Below are 21518 nucleotides of genomic sequence, written 5' to 3' on the forward strand. Positions count from 1 at the left end.
CACCCCCACTCTGGCAGGAGCAGAGACCACGGATTTTTGCGCTTCGCCTCAGGCAGCAAAATGCCCCCGAGTCCAGCCCCGGGGCCACAGACCCAGGAAGGACACCTTGGAAAACGGCCTGCGCCATGGAGAGTTTAGGCATCGAGGAAGCCTTAAGAGAGAAAACCGCCACCTCTCCGGAACCCAAACTAAACCTAGAGAGCGGTAGGAATGTTATTGCTGCAAGTTTTAAAGGCGGCGAGAGTGTGGGCGGATCACAGAACTAGTTAGAAGCGGGAGCCAGTTCGGTCTCCTGAGCGCCCGGGCGTCTCTTTCTGAAACCCCCCAGCATTTATCCTCACAGGAGTCTAATGAATATTCAGGCACCTCAAGAGCTGTCGCCCCCTAACACTCCCTCGCTACTAACAGTCGCCGTCGCCCCCCGCCACCTCAGCGCGCGCGCGCCCCGTCCCTTCCCCGCCTCAGCCACCCCAGAGCCGTTGGCCGCCCCAACTGCTCATTTATTTAAACATCGCGCGCGCTGACGTCACGCGCAGCCCCCCCCGCCCGCCCACCAACGGGCTGCTCCCCTTCCCGAACTACCACCCGCCCCAATTATTCCCCTGACGCCGCCACGCCCAGTCCTGCACATGCGCACCTGACGCCCTCTCCCCCCTCCCCACCTTTTCTTTTAAAAAAAAAAGACAGAGAGAGGCAGGGGAGGTGCGCGCGCGCACGCACGCGCCGCCGCCGCCGAGCGAGGCTCAACAGTTCCGTGGGGGACGGGGGACGCACGCGCGCGCGCGCACACACACACACACACGCGAGGCCCCGCTCTCTCGGCTGGCTTGGCGAGGGGAGCAGAGCAGAGGCGGCCGCGCGCCTGCCTGGGAGCGTCTTGGCTGCCCGCGCGGCTTCGGCCTCGTCCCGCCTTGGCGGGGGTGGCGGGCGCGCGCGCGCGGTGCGCGGGGGGAAACTGAGGCAGAGCCATTGAACTGGGCTCGTGAGGAGGGAGGGCGGTGGGTTGGGGGGCGCCTGGCGGCTTTTTGTTTTGACGAGCGCCTTGGATATATATTATTAAGAGGCTTGAGGGAAAGCAGCTGAGGCGCCTCCGTCTTCTCCCGAGGGGCTTTTCCCTCCCGCCGCTCTCTTCCTCTTCCGAGACGGAGGACGAAGGAGATTCCCCCTCGCTTTTGTGAAGAAGCCGAAGCGCCCCTTCAAGATGGGCTGCACGCTGAGCGCCGAGGACAAGGCGGCGGTGGAGAGGAGCAAGATGATCGACAGGAACCTGAGGGAGGATGGCGAGAAGGCAGCCCGCGAAGTCAAGCTGCTGCTCTTGGGTGAGGCTGCTTCTCTCTCGCTTTGCTGCTCTCTCCAGAGCCGCAGCCTTGCCCAGAAATTGATTTCTTCACGGCAGCATCCAGCATCTGTTTTAGCCCCGTGTGAATGATCAGTTGCGTGTCAGATTACCTCCTCTGCAGCACTGACAGGGCAGTCCCACGCCTGTCTACTCAGAAGTAAGCCTTACTGAGCTTGGTGGGACTTGCTCTCCAGTAAGGGCTTGCAAGGCTGAAAGGGTTGAGACTTCATCCTCGAGATCGCACCCTTGGCCTCGCCTGCCGCCTTCCACTTTCTGCCCTGCCAGTTAACAAGTTATCAGTTTCTTGATCTCAGCTGAAAGGTGCAGGGGAAGGAATTTGCCTTCTGAGCATCCTAATTGTGATTTGGGGGGGGGGGTGGTTAAAGTGTCCATAACATAGAACACCTCTGTGTTGAGATGTGTGGTCAGCTGTAAAGGCATTTTCATTTGAACGAAGCCATATTTCTCGGGTACCATATTTGTAGCCCTTACTGCAGTATGTCACTTGGGCTCCTATTGTTTCCCTGAATGGTCTGCTTCTGTTGATGGCAAAAGCATAACTACAGGGCTGTGTAGGTGAAATGCTCCTAGCATGAAGGCTGCAGTTCAGACCTGAAGGTGAAAATCCTTTGAACTCAGGTCAGTGGGACTTACTCTTGGCAAATAGGATGGGAATGTTCATGGGCTTGAGCTGTAAATTTCTTAGAATAGTTGGATGACTGGTGTCAGGAATAAGAAATGGCTTAGGATTGCTAAATGAAAACACCCCTCCCTAACGTAAACAAGTCCACATACACTTAAGTTAGTTTGGGGTACTGGTGTTAGATGAAAATCATTCTAAATAAGGTGCATCTGGAAAACTTTACAGTAGTTTACTATACTTAATATTTTCTGTTGTTTAGTATGGAAGGAAAATACTTGGGTGCCCCACCCCTGTTCCAGAAATGTGTGTTGCTGCATTAGGGTGTTGCTTATGAAAGTTTATACCAGATAATAAAGCTTGTGCTGCTTATTTTTCATACGTATTCCCCTGTCCTGCATACCATGGATAACTAACTGCATTTCAGAGCACTTTCATGCATGCTAGTTTTCCTATATTGATATTGTTTATGTGTTGATAAAAGTGTGTAAATCTGTCATGTGTGATAAATACTAATATATTTATCCTTTAAATTGCTGCCCAATAGTACATTCTATACTGAAGGAAAATTGTCATTGGCTATCGTGGCCTTTTTAGCCTGATTGACTATGCATTTATGACTACATTTATTCAGAAGTGACTTCAATGGGACTGTCACCTAGGTACATAAGAACAATGGAAGCTGCTTTATACTAAATCCTACCATTAGTCCTTTTAGCTCAATATTGTCAACACTGATAGTATCAACTTCCCAAATTTTCAGACAGGATTTTTTCTCAGCCCTGCATCAAGATGCCATGCAAGGGATTGGCCTTGGCTCCTTCTGCATGCAAAGCATGTGCTCTACTACTGAGTTACAGCCCCTCCCCTTAGGTAAGTGTGCATAGAATTATAGCATGATCTTCATATTTACCGAGAAGTGCGTCTCGCTCCTGCATGTGAGTGCATAAGGTTACAGTCTTACCTGGAAGTACATCCCATTGAATTCACTGGAACTGAATAAATATGCATAGGGTTGTTCTGCATATATACATATCTAGAGTATTCAAATAGGGTATTTTAAAAGCCGGTCACTTTCAAGTTACGAGGATAGAATAGGAGAGTGATACAGATTAAACAAATAAAAGTCTTAATTTGCGCTGCAGTTCCTCATTTAACTAAATACTGTTCTGGTTTGCCTATATTTCCATATTTTGACACTTAGGGCCAGATTCAACTCACCTGGTACACTTGCAGAAGCCAGTGTAAGGACTCCCAGTAGCACAATGGGGTTCCCTCCTTGCCCCCATTCCTTTGTCAAATCTGCTCTGGAGGTTTAGAACTGCTGCAACATCACACCAGGGTGAGAGGTTGTTTCATATGGCAGATAAATGCTTGTGCTGATGGAACTCTACCCTTACTTTTGTTAGGCTATGTATTTAATTGTGATTACCCACAGTTTGGACAATGAACATAATAATAGGCATTTATATAATGCTTTCATGCATTCAAAACACTTCACATATATTGTTAAGGTAAAAGGTAAAGGACCTCAGACGGTTAAGTCCAGTCGGATTTGACTATGGGGTGCGGCACTTATCTCTGCTTTCAGGCTGGGGGAGCCGGTGTTTGTCCACAGACAGCTTTCTGGGTCATGTGGCCAGCATGACCAAACTGCTTCTGGCGCAACAGGACACCATGACGGAAGCCAGAGCACATGGAAACGCCATTTATCTTCCCACTGCAGTGGTACCTATTTATCTACTCGCGCTGGTATGCTTTTCAGCTGCTAGGTTGGCAGTTAACCGTTCAACAAACATGTAAATAGTATGTAAACTATTCTGTGGGTAAACCCTATCTCCACATTGCAGATGGAGGAGGTTTTTGGTTGCATCCAGTAGAGTAGTTTGCCTAAGGACATGCCATGAACTAATGGGAAAAGTGAGATACGAACTGTGAGTGCTCTGATTTGTGTCTTAGAAACCATGTTGTTGTTGTTTAGTTGTTTAGTCGTGTCCAAATCTTCGTGACCCCATGGACCACAGCATGCCAGGCACTCCTGTCTTCCACTGCCTCCCGCAGTTTGGTCAAACTCATGTTGGTAGCTTTGAGAACACTGTCCAACTATCACGTCCTCTGTCGTCCCCTTCTCCTTGTGCCCTCCATCTTTCCCAACATCAGGGTCTTTTCCAGGGAGTCTTGTCTTCTCATGAGGTGGCCAAAGTATTGGAGTCTCAGCTTCAGGATCAGTCCTTCCAGTGAGCACTCAGGGCTGATTTCCTTCAGAATGCAGAGGTTTGATCTTCTTGCAGTCCATGGGACTCTCAAGAGTCTCCTCCAGTACCATAATTCAAAAGCATCAATTCTTCGGCGATCAGCCTTCTTTATGGTCCAGCTCTCATTTCCTGTGTCTTCTAGTGTGAATTCCATTGAATTCAGTGGGGCTTCTAGGTAACTTGGGCTAGAATTGTTGCCCAAGTTACTCCTGTTTAGTGAAATTCTTTCTGTGTTGAAAAAGGAGTTTGCAGTTTTCTTCTATTATTTATACTGCTTAATATGGAGGACAGCAACACAAGAGTGGGCCTTTTCTTCGGTGGCTCCCTGCTTACAGAATAATAATAATAATTTTTATTTATACCCCACCCATTTGGTTGGGTTTTCCCAGCTACTCTGGGTGGCTCTCCCCAGGAAGGCTCACCTGGTACCTTTGTTACATATCTTTAGGCACCAGACAAAAACATTCCTTTTCCAAGCCTTTAGCTAATTAAACAACCTATGGCATTTTAAACTACGGGGGTGGGTGGGGGTATTGTTTTTGTTCATTACTGTGGTATGCATTTTTGTGTTTTTATATTGTAAACTGCCCTGTGATCCTCAGATGAAGGGCAGTATAGAAATTTAACTGATAATAATAATAATAATAATAATAATAATAATGGATGCCTGAAAGCATACAAGGACTACAGTTTACAAATCATTGTAATAAATTACTGTTGAAAACAGTTCAAAGTGTATGGAATATTATCATGGAAGTTCCTCTCATTCAAAGTATGCCAAATCTCATGCTTAACCATATTTCAGAATTACTGGAAATTAGGACCTCAGGCCCAGGGGCCAAACACATCCCTCCAGGACTCTTTAGCTGGCCCTTGGGACACTCACCAGGTGACACCCCTCAGCAGCTTTGTGGCGGTCTGTACACATTTTCTCATATATGAAGCTTCACCACCTCCCCAGACCCATTTAAAAGACCATAGATTGTTCAAGCAGCCCAAAACCTGGTTGAAGAGGCTTAAAGATATGTAATGAGGGTGCCAGGCAAGCTGTGGATGCAAGCAATTTTACCCTCAAAATGCTTTCCAAACAAGTCATGGTGAGCTACCGGCTCCTTCGAGCCAGTGTGTAAAAGACCCCACACTTCCCAGAAAATGTCTGCCGGACGACATAATAAGGATGTAATGGAGGCAGGAAAGTATGCCTTCTTTTTGCCTTCACTGTCACTAGTTAGGCTCAACAATGAGCCCTCACTAGTGTTTGATAGCATTCAACTAGTTTTTCTTCACTTGCATGCAAGCAGTTTTCCAGTTTGTTTCATTGCCCTAAGCTCTCAAGTATATCAAGGAGCCAGGCAGGCTCTATGAAGTGGGAGAGGGCTCTCAGGGGCAATGACCCATGGACCTGTTGTTGTTTAGTCGTTTAGTCCATGTCCGACTCTTCGTGACCCCATGGACCAGAGCACCCCAGGCACTCCTGTCTTCCACTGACCCATGGACCTATTTAAGCCCAAATAAAAAAGACCAAAGAAAGAAACTTGCCCCCTCAAATAACCCCACCCTACAAAGCTAATAAATCTCCTGCCCCAAACCTTGAAAATTCAATTTTAAAATATCAGGAGGAGCAGGGGGTCTCAGTTAAACTATATATATTACACAGGGAGTACGCAGGTGGCGCTATGGTCTAAACCACAGAGCCTAGGGCTTGCTGATCAGAAGGTCGGCTGTTTGAATCCCCATGATGGGGTGAGCTCCCGTTGCTCGGTCCCTGCTCCTGCCAACCTAGCAGTTCGAAAGCATGTCAAAGTGCAAGTAGATAAATAGGTACCACTCCAGTGGGAAGGTAAACGGTGTTTCTGTGCACTGCTCTGGTTCGCCAGAAGTAGCTTAGTCATGCTGGCCACATGTCCTGGAAGCTGTACGCCTGCTCCCGTGGCCAGTAAAGCGAGATGAGCGCCGCAAGCCTAGAGTCGTCCGCGACGACCTAATGGTCAGGGGTCCCTTTACCTTTTACCCTGTGTAATAGGGTACTAATAGCACTCCTTCCTAATGTGAATTACTTGGGGGTGTTAGTTTCTGATTTAATTTAAAACACGCAAATATGTGGTCACAGTATCATGGTTTAACAGGAACTAAGGTTCTTCTTTTCTCAGTTTCAACACTGATGTGATTTTTCAGTGATTCCACCTCCGACCCACAATACTCATTCTCCATTAAATAGGCCCATATTTTTGTTTGCAGCCTTCTGAAAAGACAAATGTGTTCAATGTAAATGCAAGCTGGTTTCCAGGTAACAGAATGAGGAGTTCAAATTGAAGCGAACAGGAACACAAGTACCGTAAAATAATTCAGACTTGAAAATATATTTGTTAAGTCAACCAGTAACTTCTCTTACAAATATATTTGTTAAGTCAACCAGTAACTACTCTTACTTGTTAAATCAACTGTCTGTATATTGATTTAATTAAGGACAATAGGGCACTATATTAGTATGTCATTGGATACGACTACAGAAGGATCCGACCAAAATCTGTTGGCAAAGTTAATATAACAAAAAGATCTATGGAAATGTGTGGCTTATTAAATGCTCAAGGTCCTGAAAGTGATATAGATGAAATGTGTGGCAGATAATTTGGAAATTAGAATAGAATGGGGCTTATATTTGATTTTTGAGATAGTCTGAATAAACTGGGGTAGTAAAATTGTTGCCAGATTTTTTTTAAAAAAGCAAAGATTTAAAAAAAGAAACAATATTTCTGCATGAAATTACATAAAATTAAAAAGACTATGATCTTGAATAACAATAGGAAGCCATTTTATGCTTTCTTTTGTGGTTTGAAATCAGTAGTATACTTAATATTTTGGTATGTGGCTGGATGGTCTTCCTAGAGATGTAATGAAGCTGTATCAACTTTTTTTAAATTTTGAGATACTACATTAATCTATCGTTTTCCACGAATTTTTATCTTAATGGTACAGCTATAGAGACTTGTTTTGTTTTTGATAATTCACATTTCAAAAAAACATGATTTTTGATCTTGGCTTATTAGGAAGCAACTTTAACCATCATTATTTTCCCCAAAGAATCATGGGAACTGTAGTTTGTTAAAGGTGCTGAGAGTTGTTAGGAGACCCCTATTCCCCTGACAACACAGCTACACTTTCCAGAGAAATTTAACGAGTCCATCTTCCTAGGGAATTCTGGGGATTAGAGCCCTTTAAGGGTACCCCCCCCCCACATACACACGTCACACATACACTTGATACTGAAATCTGCTACATTTATCTTTGATTTGCTGGAAAGAAAACATCCCTGGTAAGCCAGGATGGAAACATGTGATGTAATCATCCCAGTGAATTTGAATATAGCCGCATAATTTTTCTTAAGTGGTGAAGTAATTCATGGGAAAAACCTGGTGTGGACAGACTTCAGGCTTGCAGTGTTTTCTTTTTTCTTTTTTCTTTTTTTTTACTGGAACCATCTCCTTCAAATGGTGCTTAGGTACAAAATACTGGTTTCACCCCAAGCTTAATCAGCAGCCCAGAGTAACCAATGTGGTACTCCCCAGATCTTAGACTGCCATAATTCCCTAACAGAATGGCCAACAAGCAAGTATGATAGTCCAACAACATTTGGAGAACATCACTTTGGCTGTCCCTGAGTAGCCTGATTTTGGAAGGCTGTCTCTGGTTTAGAAGCAAGCATCAGACTTGTGCATCTTCCTCCTGTTGGGCTGCTCACCTGTCAATTACCTGATGTCATCATGATGTTAGATGACCCAGCTTCAAAGGAAAGAAGCAGGAGTGCACTCCAAGTTTTTAATGTGATTTCATCAGTAAGATGAATTCATGAGAAGGGAGCATAATTGGAATCCATAGAGTTATATATGTTTTTATTCAGTATCTTACCTATGCTGTACTGCAAGGTCCCAGGGTGGGTTAGAACAATTGTTTACCTCTTCTGTTCAAATTCACAAAATCTCAGAAATGATAGTAAGATCTCTTAGTTTTATAAATCATTAATTTAGTTGAAATTTAGTGAAAAACTTTAAAGTATTTAAATACTTCTCTTCAACAACTTTAACATATATTGGAATAGTAGTGTGTGGATGTTCACATGTAAATATTGTAGCAATACAATTGTTTCTTATGTCTGCTCAGGCAGTGACTGTAACTTGGTAACAGAACATAGGTTTTGCATGAAGAAGATCCCAGCTTCAATTTCTGGTGTCTCCAAGCTACTGAGCAAAATGGAGCCACAGTCTTTGCTCAGTATAAGGCAGCTTCCTAGAATTATATACAGTGGTACCTCAGGTTACATACTCTTCAGGTTACATACTCTTCAGGTTACAGACTCCACTAACCCAGAAATAGTGCTTCAGGTTAAGAACTTTGCTTCAGGATGAGAACAGAAATCGGGCTCTGGCGGTGCGGCAGCAGCAGGAGGCCCCATTAGCTAAAGTGGTTCTTCAGGTTAAGGACAGTTTCAGGTTAAGTACAGACTCCGGAACGAATTAAGTACTTAATCTGAGGTACCACTGTATTGGAATATGAAGCTTGCCATGTTCCCAGTAGTTTACCTACTTCAGTTCTTCTCTGGTAGCAAGCAGCCAGGCCCCTCTAGCCTTGTACAATGGTGATATCATCTTGTTTTGTGTTCATTCTTTGGTATTTTGAATTATCCTGGCTCTCGAGTTATATTCCTGACTCACACCCAGGTTGGAATATTATCTTCCAGGAATTTGCAACTAATCAGATTATGGTGTAAATGTGAAAAGAAACTATTAATAACCATAATAATGTGTGGTGGGGTGTGTGGAGAGAGATTGCCAATAGGTTCAGCCTTTACTTAGTAACTTGGTTTTTGTATGTGCAGATTTAATACCATTGTTTTAATGGCAGAGGTGTAAACTTCATTATTTCCATTAATAGCAAACTCTAGTGTGTTGAGTGCTGAGTCTAGGAATCAGAACAGATTCACTGAAAAGAGGGCGGTATCAACAGGCTCAGGGGAGCCCTGAGACAGGCAGACATTCCAATAATTTAAAAAATCCTAAAAGGTTTACTCCACTCCAAACAATATAATAAACAGTACTTGATAGCGTCACGGAACCATGCAGTTAGAACAGAGAAATGGGAAAAGGGGAGTTGAAGGGAGAGTGAATTGGCCTCTTTCAGATTTCTGGAGGGGGGGGTATGACCAGATTACCTCTTTAAGAGGAGTGTTCCTAGGGATGCACTTTTAGTATTTGTACAGATTCCACTTGTTTTTCCTAATGATGAAATTGTTAATATAAGTAATTGAAACTCCCAAATGTGCAGAAAAAAGGGAATTTTAAAATGTTCCACACATAAAATGTTGTAAAACACATTTAACAGAATTCAAACTTCCTACAATCAGTTTCACACTGATTTCCAAACATTGCATTGTATTCTACAGTTTGTATAGTGTGCTGGCAAGGCGTGCTTAGGCCTCATGCATGAATTGAGACACCAACATAGAATGTGCTCCATAGTTTCCTATAGCTGGGCTTTGCAAGTGAAGATCAGTTGTGGTGGACAAACTATTTTGGTTTTTTAAAAGGAAAGTGGACTACTATTACTGATATTTTGTTTGCACAACCTCTCAACCTCAGTGGAAATAAAGCTTGAAAAGTGCTGATATATGGAATGAGCAACAGGCTTTTGGTTAACAATGTTTTGGGTGTTGTTTTTCATAGGAGCTGGTGAATCAGGAAAAAGCACAATTGTCAAACAAATGAAGTAAGTATGTTTTAGGAGTGAAAACAAAGTTAATAGATGACTTTCAGTTAAAACAAAGACTGATTTTTCTTTCTTTTTTAGGATTATCCATGAAGCTGGTTATTCAGAAGAAGAATGTAAACAGTACAAAGCTGTTGTCTACAGTAATACAATTCAATCCATTATTGCTATCATTAGAGCAATGGGGAGGTTGAAGATAGACTTTGGGGATTCTGCCAGAGCTGTAAGCATTGATGTACTCCTTACTTAATGTTCACTTTCATTGCTGTACTTCTGAAATCCATTTACAAGAATTAGTGAACTATATTATATGTGAAATATTTAATCTTTTTCTTTCAACACATCTTCTCTGACTGGACAAGGAGTCAGCTTGCAAAATAGGGCAAGTTTTCATATCCCAAAATCTTGGCATGGGTGAAAGAAGTAAAAGACTAGATGAAAATAAAGTCAGTTAATTTCAAGACCTGCGGAAAATTTAAGGCAGGACAATGAATCTGTCCCCCTTCATGCCTAAACAAGGTAGAAGAAGCCAGTTAGATGCCATTAGAGTACATCTCCTATCATCTGTGACTTTTGACCATGATTGCTGGGGCTTATGGGAGTCCAATAACACCTGCTAGGTCACAGGTTCCCTACCTCTGCTTGAAAGTCAACTTGTATCTGATGGTTGTATAAAGCTTTCGAGAAGTAGTATATTAAATAATTTGGCTGCATTAACAGAAGTATGGTGTCCAGATTAAGGGAAGCAGTAGTATCACTCTATTCTGCCTTGGTCAGACCACACCTGTAATACAGTGTCCAATTTTGGGCACCACAATTTAAGAAGAATTTTGACAAGCTGGAACATGTGCAGAGGAGTGCAACCAAGATGATCAAGGGTCTGGAAGCCAAGTGTTATGAGGAATGGTTGAAGGAACTGGGTATGTTTAGGCTGGAAAAGAGGAGATAGGATGGCCATCTTCAAATATCTCAAAGGCTGTCACATGGAAGATGGAACAAGTTTGTTTTCTACTCTAGGGGGTAGGACTCAAACCAATGGCTTTAAGTTACAAGGAAGAAGATTCCAACTAAACATCAGAAAGAACTTCAGCAGTGGAGCAGACTCCTTCAGGAGCTTGTGGACTCTCCCCCCTTGGAGGTTTTAAAGCAGAGGCTAGATGGCCCTCTGTCATGGATGCTTTAGCTGAGATTCCTGCATTGCAGGGGTTGGACTAGATGACCCTTGGGGTCCCTTCCAACTCTACAATTCTGTGACATTTTGGAAATCCCCATTTTCTTAAAAAAGGCTTTCTTGTAATACAGACGTTAATGTTTTTTGTTTAATTTTATTTATGTGAATTGATTGTCAACTTTGTAGAAAAGTAAACAGCTGTTTTGCTATTATGACAGTTTGAAAGCTGAATAGAGTTTCTGGGAACCTTCACAGTTTTTGTTTCTTTTTTAACAGGATGATGCTCGTCAACTCTTTGTTCTTGCTGGATCAGCAGAGGAAGGCTTTATGACAGCAGAGCTTGCTGGAGTTATCAAGAGACTGTGGAGAGACAGTGGCGTTCAAGCTTGTTTCAACAGATCAAGAGAGTATCAGCTTAATGACTCAGCAGCATAGTAAGCTTAAAACAAGAACCAGTGTTGCTGTGATGGCACAGTTGCCAAATTCATTTTGCTGCTGAAAAGAGAAGCAGCAAGCGAGGGATATAAGTGAGGGACTCTTAAAAAAAAAAAAGTCCAAAGAGATCTTGAGATGAGCACATTCTTATCACTATATTTCTGATTAAATCCCTAAACTAGCTGAGCAAAGTATAGCAATACATTTTATTTCCAGTATAGTGTTGTTGTTCTTTAAAAAAACGTTGCCAAATAGATGAAATACATCTAAAATTAATAGTACTGTCAGTCTATGATGAATTGCTGTCAACTTTGCCAGGATAGAAATAATCACAATGTTCTGAAGTTGTCATTTTTTACATATATGCATAGGGTAATACAATATTCAACATTGTTTATACTCGGAGTAGACCCATTGATAATGTTAAATAATTTCAATACATATTTATGCATACATTACTTACACACACACAAACGTATGTAATATAAGATAGCAAAATCCATTGGTTATATTTACTAACAAAAAATGGCTACACCTGGATAGTGGAGTCAGATTAACCTGGCAAGGTGGTAAAATAAACATAACCTTGCTTTTAATCTACTATTACATACTACACATATTCTGCAAAATTAATAAAGCAAGTAGTATTTCTTGCCATCTCTGCATGATTTTAAATAAGCCAGAATGTGTATGAAATCAGCCTTATTTTCCCCAGTGGGTTTTTACATATAGAATCAACCTTAGATTTAATTAATTGGTAAATCAGCATTTAGTTTAATTTCCTGTTAGCATTTCATCTAACATATTTATTTCTTCTGAGGTTATAATCACTATCCTACCAATTGTACCTAAAAGTGAATCTCACTGATGTTGGTGGGACAATGAACAATTCTATATCTGCTCAGAAGCGAGTCCTAGTAGGTTTGGTGGGGCTGCCCACCAAGTGTGTGTAATATTACAGTTTTAGGTTGTGTGCATTCTTACTTGGGAGGAAACCCCACTGACTACAGTGGGACTTGTCTCTGAGTAAACATTCATAGGATTTTACTGCGAGTGTTGTTGAGTTTATTTACTTGTTAAATCATGTTTTTAAATCACTTCTGAAAAGGTAAAAATTTTGCTACTGTATTACCTAAATGTGTCAGGTGGTGTAGAATAGAGTTATTCAAAACTGCCCATAATTTATCTGTACCCTACCAATACCTGAGTAGCATGAAGTTGGTATTTACTGTCCATGCCATTTGTTTTAAATTGCATGTTATGCTTAAGTATCAAACGGCTGATTTTTATTTTTATTTTATACATTAAAAAAATACTTCTAGCTACTTGAATGACTTGGACAGGATAGCCCAGACTAGCTATATCCCGACACAGCAGGATGTCCTCAGGACTAGAGTGAAAACCACAGGAATAGTGGAAACTCATTTTACTTTCAAGGATCTCCATTTTAAGTGAGTAGTCTCAGGAAATATGATATGTATATATTTTGTGTAACTATTTTGTATAAAATGTTAATATTTTCAAAGAGTAAGAGCTACTTACATTTTACAAATGTAGATACTTTCCTGGTGTCCATTGGAAAAATCCTACTATCTGTTCTGAGGCATTCTATAGCAAGCAAAGAGATATATTAACAGTTCTCTTTTCCAAGAGTTTCTTCTAATTCCTACTTTCTTTGCTGGATATCCTTAACTTCTATAACATGCCATTTTTCAGTTTGCTCTTCATAACTTATAATTCTTCTTTATCTCCCAAAAACCAATAAATGCATGAATCTTGTAATTTTCATATTCATTTTGTATTGCTGCTCTGCAGGAGGAGGAGGAGGGGTGGGTTACATTAGAGAATTTATTTAGCAATCTTTATAAAGCAATCTGAAAAAAAATCATTGCATTTGAATGTGATATAATAAGAGGGCACTAAGCTGCACAGCACATCAGTTACACAACTAACTTTCCACCCTATTTCCCAGTGATTGGTTTCAGTCCCTTCCGTCTCTCTTTCCTGCTGTTAACATCTGAGGAAGAGAGGCGGGGACATATGTAATTGTCAGGTAAGATTAGAGAAAACTGCAGGCAAATATAGTGCTGCTCTGTAGGCAGGTATATGTAGTATTACTGTGATGATACTCTTCAGCTCATATTCTAAAATGTGGATTTATTAATAATCTGCATTAATGACCATAGAAACCTGTAATTTAAAATGTTATCTGGTTAAATTTTGCTCCCACATAACAGTGTTTGGAGGCAAATTTGGAGGCTAAAATTGCAATAGCCTACATCTTCAGCTACATTTGACCTAATCAGAAGAATCATTCTTGAATTTGGGGGGAAATCCCGTCTTAAAATAATCATTCACATTTTTTCCATTTTTTTCCAGGATGTTTGATGTTGGGGGCCAAAGATCAGAACGGAAAAAATGGATTCACTGCTTTGAGGGAGTAACAGCCATAATTTTTTGTGTTGCACTGAGTGATTATGATTTGGTCCTTGCTGAAGATGAGGAAATGGCAAGTAAACCCACTTTGAAACAAGGAACATTAGGCCCACCCAAGTTAGTACAGCTCTTTGTGTTACATAGTAGTCCTAGGTCCCCTTCTGACAATGACAGCAGCATGAGATCTGTTACAGCATATGAGCTTCCTGTGCCACTTTCGTAATACTGGACAATTTAGGTCACCTATACAGACTCAACAATGTCAGCACTGCTCAGTTTCCTCTGCATGGAAAAAGGCATGTAATGGGTTCTTCCTATATTTTATGGATCTTCCAAATCTATTGTGTGCTTCAGAAGCGAGAGCACATAGCATCAGCTCTTACCCACCAAAGCTAATTGTGGAAGGAGCCCCTGTATTCTGTGAAACTTCTAAATTAAATACTGTCCTGTTATTTATCATCATTAGATAGGGAATGTGAGTGGGTTAATCACCATGTCTAGGCAGATGATGGTTTATAGATTTTGTAAACTGGTAATGCAACCTTTTCCAGAGTCAGATCCCACTGAAAGCAAAATGTGCAAGTCTCCAAGAATATAGAAAAAAAAAGTTACTGTAAATTAAGATTTAGGCGCCCATTTAATTCCAGTGGGAGAATTAAACATATAAATGGAATTTCAAAGTGTTTAACTTTGGAGTGATAGAGGCCGTTGCCTGAAACATATAATCATCCATTAGAAATTATTATTTTGCCCTTCTTCATCTAATCCATTGTCCTCCTGGAGAGTTCAGTAACTTGTAAAATGTCCTGACACACAAGCTTCAAAAAAAACAACCCCATGATGTAGGCTTTTTGGATTTCATTGGGTAGGAGAGAGGGGGCTAATCTTATATATGATATTTTTCCATTGCAGAATAGGATGCATGAAAGCATGAAATTATTTGACAGTATCTGCAACAATAAATGGTTTACAGACACTTCCATTATCCTCTTCTTAAATAAGAAGGATCTTTTTGAAGAAAAAATCAAAAGGAGTCCCCTCACTATTTGCTACCCAGAATATCCAGGTATTTACCATTTTATTTCCAAAAGAAACAAAAACTGAAATAGAGAAGAGAATGTATTGATCTGATACCTTAGGTTATAACAGTTGAGAAAACCATACTTGTAAATAAGTACCAGATTACTGTAAGTCAGAGACTTTCACTGTGCAGCTCATATAGCCCACTCTAACCTTTTACAAAAAGTAGTGTAGTATTCTAATAATCGGTATTGTTTTGTTGTCTGATTAAATGAGGATATTATCTGCAGTCTGTATAATCAATGTTTGAAAATTTGATTTTTGTGTAAGCCTGAGGACAGAGACTACATTGTGTTTTTTGTTCAATACCCAGAAAAAGAGATGCTTCAAAGTAATAATAATAATGAACCAAATTCTTATATGAAAAAGCAGTGCTTATCAAACTCTCAAGAAATTCTCTCTCTCTTTAGCAGCTCATTCAGGGACTTTGTAGTGAGGAGAAAAGTAATAGTGACAGATTTATACACAGCTGTAAGGAAGTATGGACTTTATTATTATGTATACTCTCAATTAAGGCAGAGCAGTGGTAAGCCCAGGAATCCTGTTGCAGTGCCCCATCAAAAACTCTGTGAACTGTAGACCATGACTCAGAATACTTTGCAGGAGCTTCATGGTAGCAACTTGGGGTTGGAGCACCAGAAGAGATGAAATGGGAAGTTTTCTGTGACAGTAGAATGTTTGAAAAATAATGTTAGATGAACAAGTGTGGCAAGGAAGGTTACTTTGTACATTACTTAGCAGGAAGGCAATATACAAATTTTACACCATAGGATGCACCGGACAATAGGACGCACCTTGTTTTAGAGGGGGGAGAACAAGAAAAAAAATTCTCCCCCTCTCTGCCCAGCGCCCCTTCAGCGAAGCGGCAGGAGGTGCTGCGCAGAGGGGGAGAATTTTCCTCCTCTTGTTTTCCCGCTCTAAAACAAGGTGCCGTTTAAGGTGCGTTCAGGCGACCCCTCTCGCTCTCCAGGCTTCAGGTTCCTTTCGACCTGCTCTTTGGGGCTGGCGTGGGGAAGTCCACCACCAGCCCCAAAGTGCAGGTCAGGGAGCAGCGGAAAGGCGCAGCGGAGAGGCTCCTGCCATAGCCGCGCATCACCTCTCCAGCTGGGAGAGGGTCGCGGGGGGCTGCTTTAGCCCCGCGCGCGCTCTCCCGGCTGGAGAGGTGACGTGCGGCTATAGAGGCTCCTGCCATAGCCGTGCGTCACCTCTCCAGCCGGGAGAGCGCGCGCGGGGCTATGGCATCTTCGCTCCATAGGACGCACACACACTTCCCCTTCATTTTTGAAGGGGAAAAAGTGCGTCCTATAGAGCGAAAAATATGGTAAGTTTATAATGACTGTTTATCATTCGTAAATTTGACTGCCACAGCAACATCTCAGATAATCCAAATTTATTCAGGCTAAATCTTCACTACCAAATTCTTATTTCAGAGTTCTGATTTACCTATGACAAAAAAAAAAAATCTGCCGTGATAAAATTCACATAGCTCTCTTCAAGCATTCTTCTTATTTTTGCTTATTTCAAATGACATATCTCACTTTAGAAGTTTTAAGACAAAGTCTATGATTCAGAGAGAACTTTATGTTCTGAAAAATGCTATGCCAGATAAGGATAAATGTAAAAACTGTTAGTGATTTAGCCAATAATCCTAATATGCACCATTGAACACTGAGTGGCTTATTTCTGAGTAAACAGGATTGCACCTTAGATCTGCTAGAGTTTATTTGTTTTACAAGTTAATCGCTCCGAATGGTTTTAGGGTTGGCTAACATTTTTAGAGCCAAGGGTTTGACCCTTCAGCGGCCACATACCTCCAGTGGGTATGGCCACCAGATGCTCTCACAAACACCCACACTTATGCACACATACAAAGGCACACAGCCCATCCCTCAGGGAGGGCAGATATTTCCCCACCTTGCTCATCAAATGATATATATGATGATCGGGGAAGAAGTGATTTGTATGCCCATCAGGCTGCTAGACTGGGCTGAGAAGTTTAAACTTATCCATCCACAACAGCAGCATGTGTACTTTAATTTTTGTCTCTTTTTACTACTGAAATCAGCAGGGCCTGATGCAGGCTCCAACCCAGGGATTAGTCACCCCTGGTAAATAATTAAATTATAATTTTTCTACCATTTACTATGCATAAGTAAAAACAAAGTGTGACATCCTGGGATTGACCACCTATTAGAGAAATGGACTTCTGCCGGCAGAACCAGAATGTCCCTTCTTCTTTCTGCAGCCCCTCATGCCCCTCACACAAACAATCCCAGATGTTCACTGGAGGGTTGAGAGATCCTCTAGAGCAGATTTGGGGAGAGGAAGAAGAAAGTAGGGGGCTGCATTGTGCATTCAGAAGTCTATCTGCACAATTTTGGATTTTTTTTTCAGAGTTCTTTAGCTCCTTAAAAACTAACAAGACAACTATGACAATAGTTGGGGTTGGACTCGATGGCCCTTGTGGTCTCTTCCAACTCTATGATTATCTGATTAATTCTTTTGTAGACTAAAGCCCACTTCCTTGGCTACAGGAAGTTTTTTTGTTTTGTTCCTGTTTTTATCATGCATTTTGTGCTTTTATATTGTATTTTTATGTTGTGAACCACCCTGAGGTCTGTGGATGAAGGACAGTATATACATTTAATAAATAAATATTGATCTATTTATACTAGAAGACACACATACAAAAAGAGAGAGGGGGGAAGCATTGGGTCAGATGTCATGAAATAGAAATTTACATTCATACAATTCAATTGAAAATTAAATATGCAAAATAAGCTCAGTAACAATGTCAATATTTTGTTGGCAATAGTGATCTTAACATTGCTAAATTACTGTTGTGGGATAGAAAATCATCATCTTAGTTCAACATTCTAGCTGAGTTCTAATTCTGCAATTACATCCTATAGTCTCTTTTGGAAATGTGTTTGCTGTAGAATTGCCACTTTTGAAGATTGAAATGTTTCCCCATTAGTTTCTGAATGTTGCCCTTTCTAAGGTAAAGAGAGAGCTGTTTGCCATATAAAAAGACTATTCTTGATAGGTATTAGCTTAAATAACATTAGAAGACGTAGCAGATAAATTAAACTTTGAAGTTACTAGAGCTGATGTTATTAGATTCTTAATGATGTTACCTGAGCAGGTATAAAGATGATCCTTCAAATATGCCAGATGAAAATTAGTCAATCTTTCTGTTACTGTCCCTGTTGTTATATAGTATGTGCTACAATCTTCTGTTTTAGAATTTTGTTTGTGCATTTCATCTTTTTTTTTTTTAGGATCAAATACATATGAAGAGGCAGCTGCATATATCCAGTGCCAATTTGAGGACCTGAACAAAAGAAAAGACACAAAGGAAATTTATACTCACTTCACATGTGCTACAGATACTAAGAATGTTCAGTTTGTCTTTGATGCTGTAACTGATGTTATCATAAAGAATAACCTAAAAGACTGTGGTTTGTTCTAAACATTTATATCAAATTGTACCTTTTTTTTTTGCATTAACCAAATGAGTCACAACTTCATTTTTTTAGACCATAAATATGTTCATGAGTGATACTTAAGTCATACTCAGACTAGACACTCTGAAATTATTGGACTTAAATTTATTGATTTCAACAAATCTACTCTGAGAATGAATAACATTGGCTACCATCCTATGTTTTTGTTTATGTAATCTGCTTTTCCTGGTCTTGATTAGGTTGAAGCATAAAATTCAAATCTACAGGTTTGTGTGGTAACATGAAAAAGCATTGGCCAGACCAATATTGTACTAGCTTGTTTAAACAGTTTTATTTATGTTTGTTGTATAGATTTAAATAGTGTTGAATAACAATCAACACACCATGATTGTCTGTTTATGTGTGACTGTGTGTTGTTTATGTAAACATTGAACAAATATTTTAATGCATCCCATAGAATTTTCATGTTTTAAGGACTGCTTTTTCTGTAGGAGAAAATGTTTTCCTTTTAGATTTTTCATTATTCAAACAAATCTTTTTTTAAAAAAAAAACCCCACAAACCCTTAATTTTCCATATAATACATGTGACATAGTTGTTCTTAGATTTTATTTATGCCCCTGTAATTAGCATAGTAGGCTTTTTCTTGATTATAGGATCCTTTACACTTGCTCAGGATTAAATAAGAAATGCCCCAATGGATTTCCCCGAGTTATTTTCTCCCAAACCTTTAGAGAACCACTTTTGAACATTTCAGGTTTACAGCAAACAAGCCATTCTCCCATCTTGCATACTTCTATGCCAAATGTTTTAACCGTTAGAGGAGAATTCTTGCTGTGATTCAGCATGTAGAATCATGATCCTCAGAAAGTACATGCCCAAGACATTCTAGATTTCCTTCTAGAAGAAATCCATAGCATTGATTGTGTCTCCCTGGATGGAAGCATATTTTTTTACTTGTTTTATATTTTATTGGTTCCTTTTAGCTTGTGTGTCTCGTGAGACATACTAAAAGAAAAAAGTATTTGAATTAAAATCAAGGAGTTGTGTTCAACCAAGTCTTACTGAGAGAAGACACACTGAATTGAATGAACCTAAGATAGTCATGTTTATTAACTTCAACGAGTGTACTCCGAGTAGAATTTGCTGTGTATACCATCCAAGGGATGGAAATGAACATTTCAAGCTTCATGCAGTTTTACCAATGTAAATTTTCTTTGCCTTTTCTCAGGGGAACGGCCTTCTACTTTTAATATGTTCCATGAAAGCTTAATGCCAACTTTTTTAAACACAAAGAATTTTTCATTCAGAGCAGTGGGCACATTATCCATTGTAATTGAAATACATATGCAAACAGGAGTTTTTGCATGCTTTCAGAAAGAAAATATTGTCCAACAAGTATCATTTGTGTCATACAGTAACATGCAGAGTTACTGGGATCCAGAGAGGCCCATACACAGGTTCAAGGCACTTCCATCCACACAAGGGGACAAGATGTGGCATCTTTTCCCCTCCCTTTTGGCATCAGGTTCCTTATTTTCAGATGCTGTTTTTGAGGGCCTCCAACCTTCAGAGTTACATTTGTGGAGCATAGAGTGCTCCTGCTAGAAGGGAGAAACTGGCAAGTCCCCATGTATGAGTGGTACACTGCACAGACAGGGAGCTTTGAATTCTTGTCTGTGTAGATTCCATGGAGGTTTCATCATCATTTGCTTCTACTCCCAAAGAGGCAAACCATTATGGCCTGCCTTTTTAGCAGTTAGAGCTGCTACGGGAGGAGTCTCAAAAACAGGCTCAACTTACTATGTTGTGCCTTACTCATAACTAAAAGGTTACTTTGAATTGCAGCTATATTTTACATTGCTTTATGCTACAAGGCTGATTGTAATGTCTATACAGATTTCTAAACACACATAAACATGAAATAAGGAGCTTTGTAAATAAACGTTGACTTGGCTTTCTCTATCATTCTGTCACCTAAAATATTGATGTAGCCAAGTTGCAAATATTGTTTTCTTTTGGTATGTTGGTAGATTTCCCACAGAGAATGTGTTCTATGTTTCTGTCTATTCCTCTCTCCCCTGTCCAAATCAAACAAAACTCTGAACCTAGTCCTGTTTAGTGTTATGTTCAGAAGGGTTTAGCCCAAACATAACAAGATCTCTACTGTTTTTCAGTATTGATCTAAATTGTCACCTTGCCATCCATGTTCCATTCTGGGGAATATTTAAATTATTGGTGTAAATCCCCTTTGCATCCTGCCTTTCCTCTAAGAAACTCAGGGCAGTGTACATGTGCTTGAAAACACAAGTTTACTAGAGAAAACAAAATGGCAGTGAAATGGTGGAAATGGACAGAACAAGTCTAAACAGACTTGAAGTATTAGCACCCAAAAAATGATTTGTGTACTCCGACAGTTGTGCATCATCGTGCTTGATTCGTTTAATTCTGTCACTGAAGTATTTGGTAGTAAATGTATATCCTTAATATTAGATTTTGTACATTACTGCAGTTTTTTAAAACAAGATTAAACTACAAGAAAATTTCAATTTAAGTTATTTGTGCCTTGTCGAAAGAAATATTTTTTCATTGAGCACAACTAGTCAAAAGCCTTCTGTAACCATAAGTGAAGTGCAAACAAAATAAAAGTTTGAGTAAGTTCAAATGCTGTTTTGGAAAGACAAGTATATCTTAATGGCAATTGCTTGGATGAATTGCAAAACCACTGGTTACACTTGTTACTATTCTCTCCACACCTAAGAATCTTTCTTTTCCGTATAAATGTCTACCTCCCCTCTACTTATAATCTGACACTGACTGCCAAGGTTTGGTCAGATCTAACAACCCTACGGTGGAGCAGTTCAACCATAAATTCCCCACAGCATCTGTAGTCCTTGGTTTTTATGCCCCAATTGGAGCAACTGTGGAGGATTCCC

General features: G+C 40.4%; 1 protein-coding gene across 3 annotated transcripts; it reads left to right on the forward strand.

The window, feature by feature from the left end:
• The first annotated feature begins 1160 nt into the window (after nucleotides 1-1160).
• On the forward strand, nucleotides 1161-21247 carry LOC307225662 (guanine nucleotide-binding protein G(i) subunit alpha-1). 3 transcript variants are annotated; one of them, XM_079993721.1, is made up of 9 exons: nucleotides 1197-1319; nucleotides 2743-2852; nucleotides 9952-9994; nucleotides 10076-10217; nucleotides 11442-11599; nucleotides 12923-13051; nucleotides 13980-14109; nucleotides 14949-15102; nucleotides 18398-21247. In XM_079993721.1, the coding sequence occupies exons 2-9, from the start codon at nucleotides 2777-2779 to the stop codon at nucleotides 18586-18588; spliced, it is 1023 nt and encodes a 340-aa protein (XP_079849847.1). In that variant the 5' UTR covers nucleotides 1197-1319; nucleotides 2743-2776; the 3' UTR covers nucleotides 18589-21247. The 3 variants fall into 3 exon arrangements, with proteins under 3 accessions (XP_079849846.1, XP_079849847.1, XP_079849845.1); XM_079993719.1 differs by lacking the exon at nucleotides 1197-1319 and adding an exon at nucleotides 2610-2641; XM_079993720.1 differs by lacking the exon at nucleotides 2743-2852 and having other exon boundaries at nucleotides 1161-1319.
• Nucleotides 21248-21518: the final 271 nt, after the last annotated feature.

The sequence above is a fragment of the Podarcis cretensis genome (assembly GCF_951804945.1).
Source record: "Podarcis cretensis genome assembly, chromosome: 10".
In the NCBI taxonomy this organism is placed as follows: domain Eukaryota; kingdom Metazoa; phylum Chordata; class Lepidosauria; order Squamata; family Lacertidae; genus Podarcis; species Podarcis cretensis.